At 45.1% G+C, this 21,728-nt stretch overlaps 6 protein-coding genes across 6 annotated transcripts; 4 read left to right on the forward strand and 2 right to left on the reverse strand.

Moving 5' to 3' along the window:
- Window positions 1-1,532: 1,532 nt before the first annotated feature.
- On the forward strand, window positions 1,533-2,972 carry F4813DRAFT_366552 (uncharacterized protein). Its single transcript, XM_049244051.1, has one exon. The coding sequence runs from the start codon at window positions 1,641-1,643 to the stop codon at window positions 2,910-2,912; it is 1,272 nt and encodes a 423-aa protein (XP_049097543.1). The 5' UTR covers window positions 1,533-1,640; the 3' UTR covers window positions 2,913-2,972.
- Window positions 2,973-3,850: 878 nt separating this feature from the next.
- F4813DRAFT_156131 (uncharacterized protein) lies at window positions 3,851-5,572 on the forward strand. Its single transcript, XM_049239010.1, has 2 exons — window positions 3,851-4,491; window positions 4,542-5,572. The coding sequence occupies exons 1-2, from the start codon at window positions 4,290-4,292 to the stop codon at window positions 5,231-5,233; spliced, it is 894 nt and encodes a 297-aa protein (XP_049097544.1). The 5' UTR covers window positions 3,851-4,289; the 3' UTR covers window positions 5,234-5,572.
- Window positions 5,573-6,434: 862 nt separating this feature from the next.
- On the reverse strand, window positions 6,435-9,088 carry F4813DRAFT_366562 (S-adenosylmethionine decarboxylase). The gene is made up of 2 exons (XM_049244052.1): window positions 8,603-9,088; window positions 6,435-8,555 (listed from the first exon to the last, which is right to left on the reverse strand). Exons 1-2 carry the CDS (start codon window positions 8,715-8,717, stop codon window positions 7,084-7,086), a joined length of 1,587 nt encoding a protein of 528 aa, XP_049097545.1. The 5' UTR covers window positions 8,718-9,088; the 3' UTR covers window positions 6,435-7,083.
- A 1,627-nt stretch (window positions 9,089-10,715) lies between these two features.
- Window positions 10,716-12,186, reverse strand: F4813DRAFT_156160 (P-loop containing nucleoside triphosphate hydrolase protein). The gene is made up of 2 exons (XM_049239012.1): window positions 11,747-12,186; window positions 10,716-11,679 (listed from the first exon to the last, which is right to left on the reverse strand). Exons 1-2 carry the CDS (start codon window positions 11,777-11,779, stop codon window positions 10,795-10,797), a joined length of 918 nt encoding a protein of 305 aa, XP_049097546.1. The 5' UTR covers window positions 11,780-12,186; the 3' UTR covers window positions 10,716-10,794.
- On the forward strand, window positions 12,187-15,267 carry F4813DRAFT_156159 (uncharacterized protein). The gene has a single exon (XM_049239011.1). It carries the CDS (start codon window positions 12,594-12,596, stop codon window positions 15,141-15,143), a length of 2,550 nt encoding a protein of 849 aa, XP_049097547.1. The 5' UTR covers window positions 12,187-12,593; the 3' UTR covers window positions 15,144-15,267.
- A 521-nt stretch (window positions 15,268-15,788) lies between these two features.
- Window positions 15,789-17,841, forward strand: F4813DRAFT_366575 (uncharacterized protein). Its single transcript, XM_049244053.1, has 2 exons — window positions 15,789-16,720; window positions 16,772-17,841. Exons 1-2 carry the CDS (start codon window positions 16,218-16,220, stop codon window positions 17,736-17,738), a joined length of 1,470 nt encoding a protein of 489 aa, XP_049097548.1. The 5' UTR covers window positions 15,789-16,217; the 3' UTR covers window positions 17,739-17,841.
- Window positions 17,842-21,728: the final 3,887 nt, after the last annotated feature.

Here is a 21,728-nt window from a genome sequence, read left to right on the forward strand (position 1 = left end):
TACGCTCTATTCACCGAAGATTGATCGAGTAGGCGGTGTTATGCAATGTATGAATTGACACTTGATGCCTAAATTAGCACTTTTCTCTTATTTGTTATTACCAATGGTGTTTTCGCTTAATGAACTACCCGTGGTATTTACTTCTAAGTATTTAACTTCATTCTTGATTTAATGCAAAAGCAAGGCCTCCATAAATTTCTGTTTTGGGTCGAACTGCACGGATAAGAGTAACCTGCATCTTCAAGCTTACGGCCCGCATCCCTACCCCCCTTTTTATGTCTAATCGTATTAAGAGGCTTTTAGTTCTTGGTGCTGATTTTATTTCGTAGTAACTTTCTATCCTAGCCCCGCGTTTATAGATAAACCACTTGATATACGCGACCATAGCAAGGCTTCAGGCTGTAATTGGGCTCTTTAGACCTTTGACTTGTAGTGATTTGTATTGTAGCATTGAGCTATGAAACCATGTAACTAAATATTTTTTTGATTACATGTAGTTTTTAAGACATCTTAACCTAGGTGAAGACCAAAATAGAACATAAAATTCACCAACACGTTTGTCTAAGCGCACTGCTGTGTCAAATATGCCATGTGACATAAGAGTTGGTCCATATTGCATTTCTACTCTTCACACAGGAGCGTATAGACACCTCATGACTCTAAAATTTATCGTGGGATTCAGTTATTGGACACATCACCGAAGATCTAGGTTGACGATACACAACTGTAAAGGATTCCCTGAATTCGAACGTAGGCTCATACGGGCAATTCAGGGGCTGCCTTACCCACTTTATACACCCTTAGAATTACGTATGGCAAGTCAAACTAGCTTCAGGGTCGAGAAGATGCGCTTAAACCCTAATAACATCTATCCTTTATGTTTGTACTTGGTTTCTATAGGCCTACAACTAGTTCTTGACCGAAATATGAGGTTCGTAATGGTTATTAGATGTGGGCTTGGTGCGATTTCTTGCATGCAAAGGTGCTCTAGTGCCGCGATTAGGCTCACTTGCACAGACGCGTAGCTTCATGCTATGCTCTATATTTAAATATAGAGGAACTCAACACCTAGTAGGCAGCCCAGGAGAATGCCTTGGAAGACGAACAGTTGTGTAATAGAAGCAAAATTGCACCATTAGATCTGCAAATCGCTTGTGAGAATAGAAGTCAGAAAACACCTGCATACGCGGAAGTGTAGCGCACATTGCTGTCGAAGACCGGTGCCGAAAACTGGTGTCGGAGCCCATGGCGAAGCACACGTATGTGCGTACTCAATTGAGATTAAAGAAGGACGGTCGGTACGATGAATGCTCGAATGGAAACTTTTTTCTTCTTCATTATATTTGAGTTTTCACCCTGGCGAAGTCTCACCGAACTTCTACTGTAAGCTTCACGACATACGAGCACCTGCTTTATCGGACAGTCCGAAGGTCGACGACAATGGAGATGGAAATAATAAGCAAAGCACAATGTGAAACGGGGCCACACTTCATGGACCCGACAGACGGGCGGGTTGTAAACTTGGGAGATTGGGGCGAGGTACGTAAGATTTTATATGTGGCAGTTGACAGTTTATATCTCCTAAGTTATAGTAGTTATACTAATATGTATTATGTTAGGTACTTGCGCTTAATGAGAGAATGAAGTGCCACTTAGAGATCAGCAAGGAAGCTAGACGGTCCGCTAGCAAGCCCGCTAGCATGCCCACTAACCAAACCCATGAAGTTTGCATTCGGGATCTTGCAGTAGTGCCAAAGCTTGAAATCCGGGGCAAATCCACCTGTTTGGATTCAAGTATCGAGGAAGTAATACAGACTCTTGCTCATCACGTTGAAGGTCCGTGTTTAGATGCAATCCTCATTACTCATGCTTTGCATCCACATCTCTGGGACAGTCCTCAATTGGATCAAGGCGAAGGAGACGGCCGTGGAGCCAATAATGGTTCCTGTGAAATTTCACAGGACCACTTATACCCGCCTCCAGGTTCCAGCGGAAACCCCAGGAAACAACGCAATAAAAGGGGCGGCGGGGATCATCCGGAGCGGCACCCCCAAAAGCGTCGTTCCATCGCATCTGCCTCGAGCCGGGGCGAGCGTAAGCGGCGGTATGCATGTCCCTACTTTCTCCATGACAGTTCGACATATTTCCAGTGTCTCAATTATTATCTCCACAGGGTCGGCGATGTGCGGCAGCATTTACTTCGCCGACATGTACAGGAAATTTATTGTCCCCAGTGTGGGCACATATTCGAGGGGGACACCAATCACACTAACCGTGATCAGCATATCCTGGACGGCAACTGTGAAATTCGAGACTTTAATATTCCTCCTGGGATGACAACTGATACTGTTAAGAGGATGAAAGAAACAGCTGGTGGAAACGCTCGTGACGACACAGCAAAGTGGTTTGAAATTTGGAATTGCGTTTTCCCAGGAATCCCGCAGCCTATGTCCCCATATCTCGATGACGAGATTACTGTCGTGTCATATCTAATCCAAGAATACCAAGCCCAGCCCAATATCGATAGTGTGGCATTACTCTCGCTAGTTCCTCCAGCTATGCAAGAGGAGGCCTGCAGGCACATGTATAACATGCTCGCTAGTATTCCCCCTTACTTCACACGTCGGATGGAAGGCTATGTCAACCACAACCAAGGCAATGATTATATTCCGAGAGACATTATTCCTCCTTCTCAGTCATCTATCAATGCGAATGGCCATCCGAATTTATCATTGTCGCTCCCTCAACCAACCATAGCCCCGCTGGATTCTGTCTATAACTCTCCTGAGAACCAATTATCCCCTATAGACGAAAATAGAGGTATCGTCCCTTACGTTGTGTTGACCAACCCTGGCTGGCAAGATCCCTCCTGGTCAGGTAGTGATTATGTACCTAAAGGACCTGACAATTAGCGCTGAATATGCGGGGTTGGCGTCTTGAAATATCGGTATTGGGGGGGGGGGGGGAGGGGGGGAGATGCTGAAACTTACAATAGGTATTGTACCTAAGGAATCTTGTAACCTGGAGCGTTACTTGAAACCATAGCTCTTATTATTGCGGTTCAATTTCAATCGCTTCTGCAAAGTATTAGTTAATTATTAGGCATATACATACTTCGTACTTACGACAAGTCATAACAACAAAGATGATAAATATTTATATTAACTACGTACTAGCGTAAAACTATCAATTGGAATCATTTATTGGATGAACTTCCCGAGGTTCAGTACGAAGTATATCTATAATAATACTTTAGGATATTAGAATATAATCTACTATTCCAATAGATGCATACCATACCGGCAAAATGTGGTTTTGAAATATCATATTTAAGGAGTGGAATGATTTTTATACAGGATATCCTTTTTTGTACGGAAATTAAAATCTTAATTGGTTAATAATATTAAAAAAATAAAAGTGTAGGTAATAAAGTTTAAAAACGGCTACTCTTTCAGCATTAGTAGACTAGCCACCTATTAGGGCAACTAGCTTAATTAAAACACTCCTGCATTAATGGGGTATGTTTATGGTAGGGCTAGGAGCCTAAGGTTTGAATCCTAAGCATCTGTCAAATTATCTACTTGACCAAAAGGTAACTTGTAATGTCATAAAATGTCATTACTTATTATATGCGACAGCATCCTAGCTTTTTAGCTTTTTAAGCCTTTTTAAAAGTTACATAACTTTAGTCCACTTATTCCAGCCAATTAAAACCTTAAATTTTAAGGAATTATCCTTAGATTTTAAAGAATTATTTTTTTATACGGAATTATTCTAAATAGCCATATATTTCCGCTATGGTAGTCTATAAGGCATGCAGAGCAGAAATATCTCGCACACATATTATGCAACTAATTCCTCTATATTTAGCCATCTATATGCAAGCCGTAACCTTACCCTCTAAGCGTAAGACGTCAGTCATAACCGTACGTAAGCGTAGACATGCAGGTTTCTTTTGAGAAACGGCAACATTAGAAGTGTCATCTTAATATAAGCTGAAGCTAGATTGGGGGCAGCAGAGTTCTTATAGGTCTTGTAATCCAATATCAATACTGATAATCCTTGAGCCATGTGTAAAATATGAAGCACGACTGAGGGAAAGGCTGAAATTTCTCGATATACCTAGATGCGGCTTCGAATTAATCTGTTTAAAGATGCGGGACTATTCAATTGATATCTTGATAAATACGTAAACCCTTCTCCTAGAAGTTCAGTCGTTTCTTCTTGTATCTACTCACCAAGCTTAGTTGTATGCAGAAACTTATATATTTGAAAGCACCCGCGCATTGATGATGGATCATTACCACAAGAGCCACTTCTATAACACCTCCCATCCGAGCCCATCACCAGAGAGCTATAACCTTGATGAAAACGACGTCGACATTTTTGAACCTACATTACAAGAGTCCCTAGTTCTAGAGCCCGACCACCCATTAGCACGAGTAGTTGATGAGCTTAAACTATCCGCTCTAAATGAGTTCTATATTGAGAGTTAGTATAATGACGATCTACACGAAGGAATTATAACTAATCAGTTCTAGAGAATCGGCCTGAGACGTTCATCCAGAGGAACTTAGGCATGGAGCAGAGAGACGGTAACTTTCGAGGCTCCAGACCAAGAGACACCCAATTCCCTTTGAAACGACAGTTTGCATGTCCATTCTACCGATGGGATCCAATGAAACATATGTCATGTTTCACGAGATTGAGCCTCCGAGGGATTGCAAGTGTCAAACAGCACCTCTGGAATGCCCATATGCTGCCGCCTTATTGTCCAATGTGCGGCAAAACCTTCCCTACAATGACTCGTTGCGATAGTCATATTCGACACCGAAGGTGTGGCCCACGGGAGGCGTCGACGCCCGAGGGCATAACCATACAACAGTTTCAGCAGCTAGTTCAACCTACTGACACTCGGATGCCCGAGGAACTGCAATGGCTATCCATCTGGACAATCGTTTTCCCCGGAGCAGACTTGCCAGCCGTAACTTATCCTTCGGGCGCCATAGAGTCTACAGTTTGCCAATTTCGAGATTACTGGGCGTACAATGGAGAAAGGCTTATGTCTGCCTTTCTCGAGGCGAAGGGCTTCCAAAATTATAATCTACAAGATGAGGACCACAGTTTCGCATCATTGTACACCACCGTCCTCTACCAAGCAACCGACTACCTAGTTGAGAGTATATCGCACGAAAATTCCAACGAAACCATTGGAGGCTTAAACAGCTCTTAGCACAATCAACTCTCTAAGATATCCTATTTAGGGATCAACATGAGACTGTATAATATAACTCGTGCTTTGGGAAGAGCGGCATAATCGGATCTGCATCACTTGGGTTTGATTATTCGCCCTTTATATTTCTTTATGTTACATCAGGTGCTCCAGCCTTCCAGGAAGACATGTAAGAAAAGAATGCATTCAACGATTTTAGAGTGGTGACGGACAATACGGAAACGGTGCATTTGATTTTGCAAGGACGGGATCGATCGTAGGTGATTAGCATTTTACAGGTAGCCCAAGGTCGATTTTCTACACTCGCTCTTGTACATTAGAAATTCATTCTACTTCGTTATTTTAATCAGCTTCGAGATATACCCATTATGAATGTTTTAACGGATTTATATGTACCATATATTGGTTGATTAAATCCAGATGTAAGACATGTTATAATGAATTTGTATATGAACCGACAGCTATCGTACAAGTTAGGGCTTATGTACTGTATTATATTTCCGACTGTTCCAGACGTTTATATTGTACAGGAAATCTAGACTTCCGATCTTGAAAGCGAGTTATTAATATGAACAATCGACGGTATTCTCTAGCTTTATTGCCAAAATATCCTAGATAGTATATTGCCCAAACGTGGAGTGAGAACTGTTGAACCCGCAGCGCTCATTCCTATAGAATACATTCAATCGTCAGCATCAATGTGTCTAAAGTTCGAGAAGAACAAGTCCACCTAAGCACTCGCATTATAGATCATCTGTAGGCATATTGATATACTGACATACTGAGGTTATATAAGATACAATTCCACTTCGAATATGCCCTAGCCGATCATACTCCCTAAGGATTTCCCACACGACGATCGTCAGGAAGTAGAACTACGAAGCCGTTGGCCCTCGTCACCCTACGGTATGCCCGTGCAACAGGTGCCGTACCTATGTAAGCTATTCAGGTGCGCTTGCAGCAATATGGGCATGGTATATATGAGCCGTGAATAAGTTGATAAAGGTCTTATAGGAATACCCCTTGAAGACCTTGTTGAAATTGAGGTTAAAGCAGAGATACAAGCCTCGTATATCACTAGACTCCTGCCGTGTAAGAACTGCGTCCAATACTGGAGGGGTGCTTCTGGCTTATGCAGATAACTCAAGACGTTACAATCTCTATAGTTTAAAAGCTTCCAAAGCAAAAGCAGGACGAGCACCGCTAAAGCCCGCAATGTACAACATACCTCTGGTACGCCATAGTCTTAACGTATAACGATTCTATAAGGTGAATATGTTTCATTGCTAGTTACATGAACTTCACGTGGGTAAATTTAGTAAAAATCCCTTTCTTGGCAAGATACTATTAGGTCTAACAAAATACGGGTGAAAAGGGGGTTTATAGTATTTTATCCTAGATTTCCCTGAATATATTGACTGATCGGTTTAGCACAAGTATATGTTCTAGCGCTCGCCGTGCAGGATGTAACACATATGGCTTCGAAATGGCCATCTTATAAGTTGCCGAAGTTACTATGCCTCGTTTACATCCCAATTTAATATCATCTGTAGATTATCAACCACATGGCATAATTTAACGAGGGATTGGCAATTTAAGGCCTTGATTGATCAGTGAAGAATGAGTGTACCAGGTTTAGACTTGGAGTAACCCCGAGATAGGTTGACACAAGAAACCCTACGTCGAAGCAAAATGCTGAAATCGTCCACCCAAAGTGACTATTGCTGTTCAATTTCCTTCGCAACCGTGCCTGCTAACTTTCCCGAAGTCCCAATAATTAAATGTAAAAGCAAACCGGATCAAGAATGAAAAAGATAAGACATAAGGGTTGCCAACAGTCCAATTGGCCCTTAAATGTCCTCCCCGACGCGGGGACCGCTTCCACCAACCCAATCTTCTCGCTCATAAAACCGGAAGATAAGTTCGTAATCGTCAAAATCGTGGACGATACGATCGATGCGCCGGTATCCTGGGATCTTCTCCATGCGCTTGCTGCGACCGATCCCAGTTGGGATTTCATCACTGTCGTACATATGGACCGCCTTGGCCTCGAAAAGAGTGACGCTGAATCGTCCAGGCTTGAAGATCCGAACCACATGGTCAATAATTTCCGAGGTTTCACGTCCGTTTTGACCACCCGGAACATTCGTTTCGAAAGAAGCAAATGAGCAGATAGGCTCGGGCGTCACATGCACAGTGAAATAATGAGTGGACTTAGCATTCTCATCAATTTCCTGATTCTGAGGGGCTGGGATAATGCCATTGGCCGAGAAACCGCATGGGGTAAAGAGATAGGAATCGATACGGGCATCCGGATATTTAGAAGTGGGATATACGTCCGAAAGGCCACAAGCGTCCGAAACCACAGTTCCAAGCGCGTGGCCTTCCGTAGTCATGCACTCGGCGTCCGCTTGCTCAGAGAGTGGGGTATGCGTATCATGCAGATCAGAGTCGCTCCCGTTGCTGAACACATCAACCATGTCGTCGAACACGCTCTCGATCGTGCTTGTAGTCTTAAGCGTAGCGGTACTGCCAGATAGGTCTCCAAAGCTGTCAATGGCCATCTGTCGTGCTTCCTGAACCTGTTCAGAGAGCCTAGTGCTCGCGACCGCACTCGCGTGCTCTAGGTAGAATTTCTTCGCGTTCTCTGGATCAAGGTCCGTCATCAAAATCTCGAGTGTTTCGTCATTGCCCTCCGGGCCACCATTGAAGGCGGAAGTCATACCAGTGGGAATCCTGAACGTGCTGGTAGGACTTGCAGCTACCTTTTCACCGTCCGGCGTACGAGGTGGCGTCAAGCTCATCGATGGCGAGGTGATATATAAGTACCAATGATCACCATTCATTTTTCCAACCATATAAGCGCTTCCTCCCTCAAACATGTCATCAAGATACTTAACTTCCTGCTTCCAGCTGCGATGGGGTCCCTGTTGCTTGTGAGGGAATAGGAAGTTCTTTCGCGAGTAGAACACCCGATAAGGCGTAGCGGCAGCATGGATGTTGTCCATCGAGGTAGCATTATGGAAAGGGAATCCGGCATGTTCGGCAGCGATTCGAAGGAGCCTGTGAAGGCCAAGAAGAAGAGTGGTGGTTCCGCACGTCTTAAGAATAAGTTTGTGGGGAAACACGAACATGCTAGACTCGGAGAGCAAGTAGGCGTCCATGTGCTCTGCCTCGAGAACCGAGAGGATCTTGCAATTAACCATGTCGAGCATTCCGACCCAGGTCTCACTGGCGACCGACTTCAGGCCATTCTCCTTGACTCCAGGCGGGAGAGATTTCGGATTGGGGGCAAACCAAACCTCGAGCAACTTTTCCGGGCCTAATCACTATTAGCATTCATCTACTAACGAAGTCGGAAAATCATACCTTCAAAGGCATTGGTGGAGTCTATATCTGCAGCAACATTGTGATTGATTGTCAAATGGGGCGTGCCCTCAGATGGCGAAAATGTATAGTTGGTGGGGATCTCGAAGTTGATCATCTCCGTACGGGTACCCTAGAGGCGAGCAGCCGAGACGATTCAAAGGAGCCGGCTTATCGTTCTAATATCGGGGTGTTTGCTGCAGGTAAGGTACTGTAGCGACCGCGGAGCACTGACTGCCGCCCAAACGAACCTTGCGGCGTTCGTTTGAGAGAGTAGGCCCACAGGTTAATGAGAAACTGTGAATGCTGGCGGAGCCAGCTACAATGGCAGGTATTTTTTTAACGTCTCACGAAGAGGACGTTAGGGTGGTCGAGCTCGGAGGGGGAGAAAGAAGACCTTAGACCAAGGAATGGTGACGCCTTGTTTAAAGCCTCGTTCTGACAGAAACCGATACCTATGGGGGAGTATCGGACCTAGCAGACGAGGGTATCTGCAGATAGGGTAAAAATAGAAGAACGGACGACAAATAAAGTTGGCAAGTTCTAGTCGAATGCTTTCGAAGCTAGTGTTATCTGGGCCTGTAGGAGAGACAGATGATTAACTAGAGCCCATATGAATCTATACTTAGAATTGTTAGGGAATTATACTTTGCAGGCTTAGAGAGGAAGCGAAGTAAATCTGCTGGGCTCATGGAATTCCAGGCCTTATCAGACAAGTAGTGTTCTCTCCAGAGGTAGGCTATGGATGCCGAGTATTACGTTGTTAAAGTACGAAGGGGTTTGATTTTCTTTGACATTGACTATTATCGCCAAGTCCTGCAACGAAATATCTCCAATTGATTGTATCGTGTGTCGTGTGACGCCGGCGGCGATCCGAGCGCGAGTCGTAGGCAACAAGAAGCAAGTTGATAGTTGTGACCAAATATGTGATTCTACCTCTTCGATAGAGGGAACCGGGTGGCGGTATTTGTAATACGCTTTTGGCAATTTGGGGCTGAGAACAACCAGGGAGTAAAAAAAGGAATTGTTGATGTTTAAGTAGGATAGTTGAATTGTCTACTCGACAAATCCAAATTCGGGGGGGTAAAGAGAAAGTTTTAGTGCGAAGGTTTGGAATCTATCGGTGAAAGAGATTTTCAAGGTACCTTGAAAATGTACTGCAGCTAAAGGCATGTGCAAGGTACCTCTTGGCTCCGATCCTAAAAAAAAAAAAAAATGGAAATTTTCAAACTTTAGAAGCGAAAAGTTAGTTCAACGTTGTAGGCGGCAAGGACGGCCATGTGTACATGTGGTACCAGCTATAGGGTATGTACCTGATTTTGCAACAATTGGGTAGGTGTGAGGTCACTACCATGCCCAAAGTGGGGAACTACTGCAGTGCGGTGAGGATACTTTTGTAGCCTACTAAACGCCTACTGGACGGGACCGGGATGGGGGCCATCTGACGGGATGTAAGGCGGAGCGTAGGGGAGGACCAGTGGACGGACACGGTTAGGGTATGTACCTAAGGTACCTATGGTATGGTTATGTATGCATTGTACTACCTATCATGGAAATCTGTCAAATATCAAGATGCGACACAAAAAAAAAAAAAAAAAAAAAAAAGAATCGAATTGTCAAATCGATTCCTGTCTTTATTTCGTGCCTACGAGTGCGAACGTAGCATTGCGCATTGCCACCACCACCATTCATTTCCTGGTTGCTAACTTAAATTTTGTTACACACGAACAAAAGAACTCGAATCGTAACTCTGCATAAATGACAGGTATTGGTAAAATGGTCACAGTCCGAGGAAAGTTTCCACAGCCGCGGGATTTGGAGAATGCAGGTCACTTGAATAAAAAAAAAATCTTTTTTCTCTTTTCTTTTTTCCTAGATAGCCCTATCGGTACAACGATGACGGATGTCACGCCCCTGACCGGCCTGCGAGATACAGATCGTTATAGGTCGGCATTTAATCACAGCGTCGCAGAAACTTGCTTCTCCACAAGCATGCGGAATATGATTGATAGCGATAGTCGCAGCCACAGAATTTAGTTGTAGCGATAGCTGCCCAACCACTAAAAAACCAGACCGTTGGCTTCTGCAGGCCTGGGCACCTGTATCAGATCGTAATATATATGCTCCCTTTGGTCATGTCGATGTAAGATTCTAGATAGATGAGAGAACTTAGGCTGATAACAATCTGTCCGACATCATCCGATAGCTGTGACGATATCTTGCGTGATCTTCTTGAAGATAGGCTCAAGGGAACACTCCAGGTATTTCTCAGCAAGCAGGCCGGCTTCTCTCGTTTCTGCAGCCGATGTGTCTGTATCCCCATTTTGATGCGTCTCAGAGAAGTCTTGCCCGTCGATAACGGTGCCTTTAGGATATCGTGGTCGTCTTCCCGTTTCGATTAACATAACAAACTGAGGGTCTATAGGGACACCTCCTAAAAAGCGCACGTTGAAGTCGTCCGCCATGATTTGGCCCCCTCCTTTTCCAAAAATGTTGGTGCATTCGGCGCAGTTTGGACATACGAACCCGACCATATTTTCAATAACGCCAATGACCGATATGCCTGTTTTTGCGCAGAAATTTAACTCCTTTCTGACGTCCGCCGTAGCAACTGCTTGGGGTGTAGTCACCACTACCGCACCGGCAACCTGACCAGGTAATGCATCTTTCAGCAGTGTTTCGGCAAGTGATATATGCTCATCAGACGTCCCTGGGGGTGTATCGATGAGCAGGAAATCAAGTTCTCCCCACAATACATCTGAGAGGAACTGTCGGACCATGGCAGTTTTCTTGGGACCTCGCCATACAACCGCGTCGCCTCTTCCATGCAATAAGAAGCCAAGGCTCATGCATCTCAGTTCGCCTATATCGGTCTCGGGGTTCGCAGGATGGACGGTCACGGGAAGCCACCCTCCCGGCGCTTGGGTAACTTTCGCATCTTCTATGTTAAACATGCGCGGCATCGAAGGCCCAGTAAGATCGACATCAAGAACTCCGACAGAATGCCCAGAGAGCGAAAGGGATAATGCAAGCTGAGTGGTCACAGACGATTTCCCTACACCTCCCTTGCCAGAGAGGACCTATAAATTTACACATTAGAGCGCATCATCATTTAGCATGAGGGTTTTTGATCTGCGATGTACATACCAGGAGAATATGCTTAACTTTTGCGAGTGACATTTCTAGAACTAGGGGTGGGTAAACCTAAAGAAGAAGCATTGAATAAAAGGTAGTTAACAGATTAAAGGCAAGTTCCGGAAATGAGAAAGCATTTCAAGGTGGTTGAAAGGGCTTCATTCTACATATTCATTTCTTCATACAAATATGTAAGGATGTACCTACGCTACCTAAAAGTTAGAACATTCGGCCTCTGCCGGCATCGCATTTATCAGCAGCAGGTACAAACGTTAAGTAGCAGTTTCATACCAACTTCCCACTGCCCCGCCATAGGTAACCCCACCACAACTGGAAATGACGAAATAGGTACCTATGTACATGGCTTAAAATAGATCAATGCTCTTTTCCAACCTTACCTAACCTTCCATCCATCCATATTAACCTTAGTTGAGCCACAGTGGCTGTAGTATTCCTTAGTAACGTGGCTAATAAGCAGATAGGTCCATATGAGGTACCTCCTTAGATACCTAGGTACATTCCTTCGATTCCCAGCTGTTCCGAGCTAAGAATGATTAATCCCCCCTGATCCCCGTTCCATGTGCAAACTCGACCCCTAAATCTGTCTCGCGTTTTCTCATTAGTGGTCGACAAGACGTCGACAATCGCGCTCGACTACACTAAGCGCAGCACGAATAATCTTGGCAACTTATTTCGCAACCAACTTTTTACGTCAAGTAGATAACAACATGCCTCATTGCACAGTTTGTGCTCTCCAGCTTCATTGTTGCATCCGCATATAATCTATAAGTGTAGCTTTAGCTTCATCACCGAAAATCACCCCATTCGCAACCAACGATGACCATCACCTTGAGCAATCATGGACGATCCCTGGGGCTCGCCTTGGGCACTACCAGAAACAACAGCCAAGAATGACCCTCCGACATCATCACCTCCGAAAAATCTACTAAGTCCACCCCCAAGAGCCTTCTTCGGTAGCGCATCAAACTTCCAAAGCCATTCTCCATGGACGACTGAAGGTGGACTCGGCGATTGGACTGGTACAGAGCAGGCCGATGTTGCAGCAAACGCTGTAGATTGGGGAGTATGGGCAGAGCCATCTTCGCTGATTTCCCAGTCAAGTCCGAGGCCAGACGAATTCGGGAAAAGGAGTTCGGTTACATTACCGAGCAGCGCCGCGACATCTCCAGGGCTAAGACCACTCCCGCGATCTCGAACTTCTTCCGTGTACCGTCATCACTCGCCAGATCCATGGGCGACCGAAGTATCGCTACACGATAGGAAGGACGACTCTTTAACGCCTTTGAACGCACTAGGGATCAGCAACGTAGATTCTCAGCATGAGTTGAGCAATACCTCCGCGCTGGCAGTACCAAAGCAGGATACCGTAGATATCCAAGAAACAAGGGAGGATAATACCAAACTAAAGGAGGAAAGTGAACAGACTCCAGCTGAAGGATTACAAGTATGGGAATTACCATCACCGTCGTCAGACACCCAAAAACGTCAAGACCAGGGGTTTGATTCAGCTCCTAAAATCGACATTCAGGATGCTCTATCCAGACCACCATCTCCAATCTCGCTCAATAGCTCTGATGGGTTGGACCATCAGGACTCTCCGATTACGTCCATAGACGAAGATGCTAGGTCACGCCTTAAGAATAGCTCTAGGAAATTTTCAGGCAAGGTCCAGGAGCTTGTAGGAATGTATGATTGCTTGGCCAAAATTCCTACAGAAGAGCCATCTGCATCAACACGACTTGAACCACCAAATGGAGAGAATCGAAAGAGGTCGAGATCACCAAGTCATATCAGAAACATGGACGAAGATACTGATTTTGGCGACTTTGAAAACGTGCGGAGTGAAGATGGCGAACCAGCTTTCGATCCAAACACTCCACTGGCTGCTCCCAAAAGATTATATACGCCCACACCTCAGTCCGAAGACACCTCTACCAAGGACCACATCAGTGAGCCCTTGGAGCGCGATACCGCATCAGCAACAACTGTCTCTGTACCGGTTCAGCAGCTTATTGAAAAGTTCGGCCCTATACAGTTCGATGTTGACTTCCAATTGGTTGATAAGCTCTTTCCAGACCTTGCCCAGGGTTTAGAGGATGGGAATGCAAGAGAGAGCAGCGATGTCCCAGATCAAATCATTAGGGATAGCTTCACGACAATATCAGAGCGTAAAACTTGGTACCGTGTCTCCCGGTATGGGTCGATGCGTAAGCATGACTTAGGAGATGATGATAATTACCACAGAGTAGAATGGCCGACATCCCGTCTGCACGGCGATGTCATAAAAATCGTTAGAGGATGGATGGAGGAAGATTCGATATCTGGACGGGTTACACTTGGGGCTGGTATACGGGCAAGTGTCTTTAACTGGGATTCTTCTGCGGCACCTGTCGACCTAGGTAAAGTATTTTCCCGCAAGGTGTCTACCACGCACTCGCGAAATACTTCGCTGCCGGCAGTAAATCACAGCTTGGAACAGCCGACGCATTCAGCGAGTTCTCATTCTAAAGCGATATCAATAAAAAGTCCGATCAAGCCCCCCGATATGACCTCCAAATCTCGACCAGCTTCCATTCCCGGTTTCAACTGGAGCTCAAATACTAAGTCGCCTCCTATTACGTATTCAATCGCCAACAACAACGGTGGTGACCACGTAAGCTCTACACACCGGACCATATCAGCGACCGCTGTAGCTGAGACTACAATCCATACCGTGATTCAAACGCCAGTACAGCTAAATCAAGGCGAGGCTAATGAGGAGAATGAAGAAGATGACTGGGGCGAAATGGTGTCGTCGCCTCGGATAGAATCTCATCATGGCTCCACTCTTATGATACAGTCGACAAGCAACACGAATAGCGCTCCCTTGACTTCAGCTAACAGTGCCGCTAACACACCTACGATCGACACAAGGGGTATATCAATGGCCCAAAGCAGCAGTTCAATGTCCAAACCTTCTATTTCGACACCCAAAAATACCCCGCCTCCAGTACAAATTTCTAATCGGCCAGCATCCTTGACTGTGAAAACACCAAAAATAGACCCATGGCCTACCGCAGATTTCTCTACATTCGAAGGTGTTTCCACACAGACGCCAAAATCGTCGAGACAAGATACTTGGCCCTTTGCCGATTTCTCGGTTTTCGAATCGCCAGCATTGGGATCAACGCCAGCTTTGGTGCATTCTCCAATTTCGAAGTCAAGGTTTAGTTTAGATTCCCACGACAGGAGTACCACTCAGGCGAGCATGAACGAGGTCAAAAAGCCTAGAGCCCCCTTGAAAGCTGTGCTTGGTCCGATTGAGCATAAGACAGACAAGCGAGACCAGGAGAACGTTGTTAAGAGTATTGTACAAAACCTACCCGATCTATCATATATGCTGCGTTAGCTCGTTACTGGACGAGTTTATTTGTGCTTGGGTATTACACGGAGTTTGCAATAGCGATAGCTGATGATTCAGTCGTGGGATAGTTTATCGGGTCGTTTCGAAGCCTCGATGCTTGGAGTAGACAAAACGGTGGTCGTTTCTTGGGTATGAAATGAAGCATTACTCTAGGTTAGGCGTTTAAGGATCTTGTGATTATGATATTATATTTATGTACACCACCAGAGCTTTGGCATTCCAGAGCAGTCAACCTACCTAGCCAATGAGAATAAACTTACAATACTCCATATTCGTTTCTTTCCCATATAGCCACCAAGTCCCCCGGATTCTTCGACCTCGGTTAATTAAGGCGTAGTGTCAAGCTAATGGTGGAATTTGAGACTGGAAGTGTTGCATAAGCCACGGTTTCTTGAGGCTCAATGCAACCGTTTTGCTGGTCTAAGTTGGCCCCTTGTTTTACAGGGGCTTTTAGCGCTGCTTATTTAATAAGCCAGCACCTGGAATGTACCGTCAGCCTACCATAATTGCAACTTTTAGACTTCCGTAACAGTCCTACCCGACATTAAGAGGTAGGTAGGTACATAACAGTTTACGACGTTGCACTTCCCCTTATGGACGCGGCCTAATCCGTGATTCTTCAACTCCGGACATGTTTAAAGTCAAGTACTAATGACAAGCTGGGACAGCTAGGGGTAGGTACATGTAGTTTCCTAGCTACATAAGGTAAGTGTATGTATAAGTTGTTTCTATAAGCTCAAAAAAAGATCAAGGCCAACATGCTTCATTCTTCACCATCAACGCCGCCACTGCAAGCGTACTTGCGTTTTTCTTCATTCCACAAAATGGCCTGGATCAGCCATTCGCAGTCTTTTCCCGCCTCTTGGATTTTCTTCACATGAATACATTATATTATCTTTATGCATTTAGATTGTTTCTCGTTTTGTTACGACTTTCTTTCCGTAGAAGTTATGGTATTCAAATACAGCCGGGTATCTTCCCTTTTCTTCACTACTTATTACTTGTCAACTTTGGAATATAACAGTCGGCTGGCCCTACTAACATCCCAACGATAACCCCATGGCGCTTAAGCACAGAGATGAAGAGCAAGCTTCCTCTTTCAGCGACAACCATGCAGGATTACTCTACAAGTCTCTTGAGCAGTATAACCAGGACCAGAAACAGAAAAAGCGACCTTCCTTTGTTCTTGCCGCTATTATATTCCTCTTCCTCTCGTCTGCGGGGGGGCTTTCCCTTGCGATAGTACTTATGGTACAGCCGACCGAGGTTAAATTTACATGTATATCGCGAGACCTGGTATTATTCGCGTCCGCAATAGCTCTACTGTATATATGCCTTCATATCAGAGGAGCCAGGAAGAATTATAAGAGAAAGGGATCCGGACCGCCCCAAATCTATGGGCATTATCTTCATGCCAGCGCACTTCTTATTGCAAGGCTTTCTATTGCCATATGGATAGCTGCTTTAGTCGCAACAGCCGTCATGGTCGCAAAGCCAGTCCCTTCAGACGGTCTTACCAGAATAGCACCTTACTTGAACTTGGTAATATGTGTCATAGCAATGTAAGGGCTCCCTCGTGGATTCTCTAAAGATATAACTAATGCAAATTGCAGACCGTCATCTTTTGTTATATCGGCCAGCATTGAAAGCAATCCAACCCCTTTCGCAACAAAGGGGGTATCCAAAAACTCATTTTTGAACGGTCGTGCCAGCCAGTGTCCTAGTGATCTAACCGCAGATCTTAGTGTTTCTCGCAGGGCTTCGTTACAGAGGAAAGAGAGTAGTAGTGCTTCTATAGCTACGGTGCCTTCGGAGGAAATCTTCCAACTCGGCAATCCTAATGCAATCGGAACTGCTAGAAAAATTGCAAGCCAACTCACTATAAGAACCGGAGACATACCTAACGACAGGGCAGATCTTGAGCTTATGGCAAATTCTCCCATCGGGACAACCTATACCACCCGTACGGGCTTGGGTAATATGCCTCTATCGTCTGCTCCGCGCGGGCTGAAGGTTCCACAAAAACTTTCAAAATCTCCTCCTCAGCCAGTATATCACCCTGGTGCATGGCGAACCGAATGGAACGACATTACTAAACAAGCCGAAGTACCAAGAACAATCAAGACATGTGCAGATACTTCCAGCGCGGACCGCTCTACTTACTCTTCCACGTCTGATCGCGCATCCCATTCATGGTCGCTATCGAAAAGTTCCCGTGAGACTAGTAAAGGACATCGTGCAACACCGAGCACCAGTATCACGAGCAGTGCAAATCGCTCTCGACTTTCAACAGTTAGATACGCCTCGCAGCCGGAAGTTGCTATCCGACAAGCAATTAGGGTCATCAAAAACCCCAACTACTCACCTGCTATGAGACCTGCTACCGATAAGGACCAAGACGTAATCAGACCACCAGAGCCGGTTGTGGTGTCGAGAAGCGTGCAGACAACTTATGATGATGTTAAGCAGCCGACATTGCAACGTATACCATCGAACTTTTCCCGCCCTCTACCGCCGTCGAGGGGTTCAGAAGCAGACTCGGCCATTGAGATGAAGATACCAGGAACATTCACAACGTGAAATATTATTAATGTATATTATAAAGATTTTTAGAGATACCAATATCCCGCGCACGAAGCAACGTACTTCGGATTATAATTGAATAAACCGATTCAACCCGTTACTATACTGAAGCATTGGAGTATTAATGTTACAACAACTACTCAATATGAGCTAGAGATAGACATAATATGCACCTTGCAACGAAGGGCCTTCTTGTCTTATGCCTTTTGAGTAAAACTCTAAGACTAGTGAATCAGATACATCTTCCCGGAACTAACTCATGTCTCACCGGTCCATATCCCTAGATCCTATAAAAACGGTTTAATTAGCGGTACGACGAGTCTCTACCTGTGCATATGATCGGTTATATGCTCTATTCATTATAAGACGAATTAAATACCGTGTGTGCAAACTTTTGTCAAAGTCAGGCTAGATACCACTTGTTGAATGACCTCTTACCAGGTTTTTTATATCTAGGATTAATTACGTACATATACTCATGATAGAGTTAAGAATACCTAGTGTAACTTCCTACTTTACAATTATACTATCTTGCCCTGGAGAAATTAACATATCGAAATTTGGTTTATTGCAAAGCTTAGTCTAACACTTCACAAAAGACACCTTTAACAAGAATTAGCAACACGAAGATTTCCAACATGAATACCTATCTACAAAACACTGCCTGAGCTGGTGCGGGTGGGATCAAAGCATATTTTGGCTCTGACGTTAATTGGTGGATCAACGGGAGCCTGACAAGAGTTCCTCGAGCGGTCAATGCTCACGTAACAGGGAGACTACAACTCATACCATACTTATTATTTGGTCTACGTTAATAATATTATCATTTCCTCTATACTCGACAATAATAGCAAAACCATATAGCTATAGATGAGTTCTTGGACTATAGTGGACTCAGCTGGGTCTTGCAATAGTTTTAGGAACATTATATGTCAGGCAATTTGCCACAAGAAGTCGCTAGCTAGAATCAAACCAGATCCGGAATATTTACAATTACTAAATCGATATTTTTCATCAGGTAGCTTGAAGAGCAGTTGAACCTGATCTGCCCCAACTTCTGAGATCTAAGTCCCCTCGTACGCCTTGGAAAAGCCCACAGTACGGATTGATCTCGGTCTCATGCTCGGGTGCCGCGGGATGATACGGGCTTGTTAGTATAACTCGAGGTCACAGGATACCATAGATTCCATCTTTTCTCAGCCCCCATGTCAGATCGGAATGATTGTAGATAGTTATTGGTACTCAACCTATTTTATGTCTAATTATATGAGATAGTGCTGTCCTTGGCGTACAGTCGATATACGATTGTGCTAATGAGATATCTCTCAAAGAGCCGGGAAAGGACTAAGAAAAACGAATTTCTCACCACTCTGAACTAACAGCCAATAGTTGCTGCAAGTCGTGCGGCGCTTTTTCCTGTTCAGCATGACATGTGGTAGAAAGGGATTGGTTTATGACTTTCTTATCCCATATTTCCGGTTGTGGTTATTATGAAATACTACAAATCTTTTGCTGGTCACTTGTCTACTGACTTGGGACAGCCGTTGCTGAACGTGATACAAGTTCAATAATCATTAGGCAGAAATGTCTCACAGTGGTGACTTGAAAATTTTCTTTCTATACACCACTCTATAGGGCTAGGTAGGGGTGGGTCTGAAAGATACAAATTGTATGTAGACCAACACATACTACACACATACTACATTACCGAACTACCTGTTATTAGGTAAAGTTGGAAAGTTTATTATTATCTACACCGTACAGCTAAACGAAATTCGGCACCGACTTTGTAAGTTTGTTCTTCTAGGCCGACTAAAAACGAATCGAAGACTTATGTAGGTAAAACATATGTCGAGGTAGATTCGGTCGAAAAATAGTTATATAGTACCCTCTTCTAAAGACTGAATAGTCTCGGCCAGCATGCCATAGCCTAGTAGTTACCGATGGAGTGGTACAATAAAAATCTAGGGCTGCTCCGCCTCCAGGCTGTGGGTTGGTGCCCGTTGGAACTTAATATGGGTGGGCTAATAATTACACTTCCCAAGATATAAATAGATAATCTATACATTGTGCCACTCTTAAGAGGCCTAATTCAAGTTACTCTCACTCCTTATTGATCAGAACCAGGGCAATATCGACCCTTTAACTCGGCTTCCTTTTTAGGTTACACCCCCACGATAACAAAAGAAGAACCTTTGAGTTATCACTCTATGGCCGCAATAGGACGGGACTCTAGGCCAACTTCTAGACCTGCGTGTTTGATATAGAGAAAGTCCCGGGATGTCTGTACCTTATTAGAGCCACCTAGAATGGTTACTGCCGAGTGGCTAGATGGATTGGACGTGAATATCGTAGAAGCCCGACCAAGGCTATGGTCAGGAGAGAACTCGGGTTCTCTCTCGTCAACTGAGGATAGCTTGCCCCATATGACGGTCCATCCGTGTGAGAAGAGGGAGGGAGCTACTTAATAAGCTCCCCACGGCGAATGGAAAAAAGACTTAAGGGCTCCCCTTAACTGTATATTAACCAATCACGGAGACATCGCTGCCACTTCTGACAGACCACAGGCGCGTCCTTGTGACCCCGTTGCGGACCTCTCTGGGTCCGAGGGACGACCAAGTTCGGTCAAATACCCTTGAATGACTGGCTGAAGGGGAGGAATGGACCTTAGCCCAAAACCCACAAGGCATTCTCCAGGGCTGATATCATCCACTACAGAGCCCCGTCCTCTAATAGGGTAAAGGGCGGCCGTGTTATATGCGACCTGTCGCCTTTTGGTTCTCAATGCACTACAATTGATGCCATGCGTATATGCTCTATTGGTTATCTATCTTGTTCACGGTGGCGGCATCAAGGAAAGCAAGCATGTCAGACAGCGGCATTTCCCCAAAGAGCATTGCCTCCAGTGAGATCGTCACACTCCTGTCAAAGTCTAACTTGACCTCAGTCTAGAACTTGTCGCTAGCCCTATAGCTGATGGACATTTACAATGGATAATTGGGTTGGATAACGCTTGTTCATCCGCGCACTTGATTTACTCGGCGTTCAATAATAAGTCGACATAATTTATGCAAGCAAGTCACCGACTGTCGACCGGATGAGCGCCCCGAGCGACGTGGTTGGGGAATTGGGATAAAAAGAGCTTTCCTGGCCTTACGTTAAGGACAAACGCCTTGTCTTGGAATTAAGTGCATGCCTGCTGGCAAATGGTTCCTGACATTCCCGCGCGGCGCGATGACGATGGAAGATGGAGCGGAGGGGAAGGCCAAGTCCCTTTATGGACGCGAAAAGCGCGGACCCCTGCGTCGGGTTTGCGCGTGGGAACACAATTCAAGTCGCCAAGTCGCCAAGTCCCACAACAAGGCGCGATCTCTTGATGCTTCTTGTGGTTCGTTCGGTTAACACTCCTTTTAGAAACCAATCTTGGCTGGAATCTGAACGCGACTATTGGCTCTTTTTTAGTCGCACAGTCGCACAGTCGCACGGTCGCAGATTCAAATCACTTTCGGGTAGTAGTAGGTAGGTTAGGTTGGTAGGTTGGTAGGCTGGTAGGGGAGGGAGGTAGGGGAGGTAGGGGAGGTAGTGTCCCAAGGTGTGAGACGGTCTCGAGTGAATCTAGCAAATCAGAGATGGAAACTAGGGGATTTGCATAAGAGAATGAGCAGAATGAGAGACATTACTTCGAATTCCCTGCATTACTTGACCCCGATCCAGTTAAATCCAGTTCAGCCCTTGCACCGATCCACCTCCAAACCTCAAAAACCTGCATGGAATTATGGTACCTAGACTCCTTAGAGCTGCCCCCTTTCTTCTGATTGGATTCTTCTGGCTGGATTCTTCTGATTGGATCTGTTTCCCCATTTTCTCCCATTTACACCAACACCACGCGTTCAAACACGAAAAACTTACTACTTACTTGGGTATGTACATACATACTCACGGTACTCACCCTACTTGACCCTATTTACCCTATGTATTCACCCTACA

The sequence above is a fragment of the Daldinia decipiens genome, assembly GCF_022478715.1.
Source record: "Daldinia decipiens strain CBS 113046 unplaced genomic scaffold F4813scaffold_28, whole genome shotgun sequence".
Lineage (NCBI taxonomy): Eukaryota > Fungi > Ascomycota > Sordariomycetes > Xylariales > Hypoxylaceae > Daldinia > Daldinia decipiens.

Excerpts from the sequence above, each read along its gene's own strand:
- F4813DRAFT_156160 (XM_049239012.1), bottom strand. The coding sequence starts at position 11,779 with ATGTCACTCGCAAAAGTTAAGCATATTCTCCTG. Across the intron at positions 11,680-11,746 it reads AAGTTAAGCATATTCTCCTG|GTCCTCTCTGGCAAGGGAGG; the intron begins GTATGTACATCG and ends GTAAATTTATAG.
- F4813DRAFT_366575 (XM_049244053.1), top strand. The coding sequence starts at position 16,218 with ATGGCGCTTAAGCACAGAGATGAAGAGCAAGCTTCCTCTTTCAGCGAC. Across the intron at positions 16,721-16,771 it reads GTAATATGTGTCATAGCAAT|ACCGTCATCTTTTGTTATAT; the intron begins GTAAGGGCTCCC and ends TGCAAATTGCAG.
- F4813DRAFT_156131 (XM_049239010.1), top strand. The coding sequence starts at position 4,290 with ATGATGGATCATTACCACAAGAGCCACTTCTATAACACCTCCCATCCG. Across the intron at positions 4,492-4,541 it reads AAATGAGTTCTATATTGAGA|AGAATCGGCCTGAGACGTTC; the intron begins GTTAGTATAATG and ends AATCAGTTCTAG.
- F4813DRAFT_366552 (XM_049244051.1), top strand. The coding sequence starts at position 1,641 with ATGAAGTGCCACTTAGAGATCAGCAAGGAAGCTAGACGGTCCGCTAGC.
- F4813DRAFT_366562 (XM_049244052.1), bottom strand. The coding sequence starts at position 8,717 with ATGATCAACTTCGAGATCCCCACCAACTATACATTTTCGCCATCTGAG. Across the intron at positions 8,556-8,602 it reads CTCCACCAATGCCTTTGAAG|GCCCGGAAAAGTTGCTCGAG; the intron begins GTATGATTTTCC and ends AATAGTGATTAG.
- F4813DRAFT_156159 (XM_049239011.1), top strand. The coding sequence starts at position 12,594 with ATGGACGATCCCTGGGGCTCGCCTTGGGCACTACCAGAAACAACAGCC.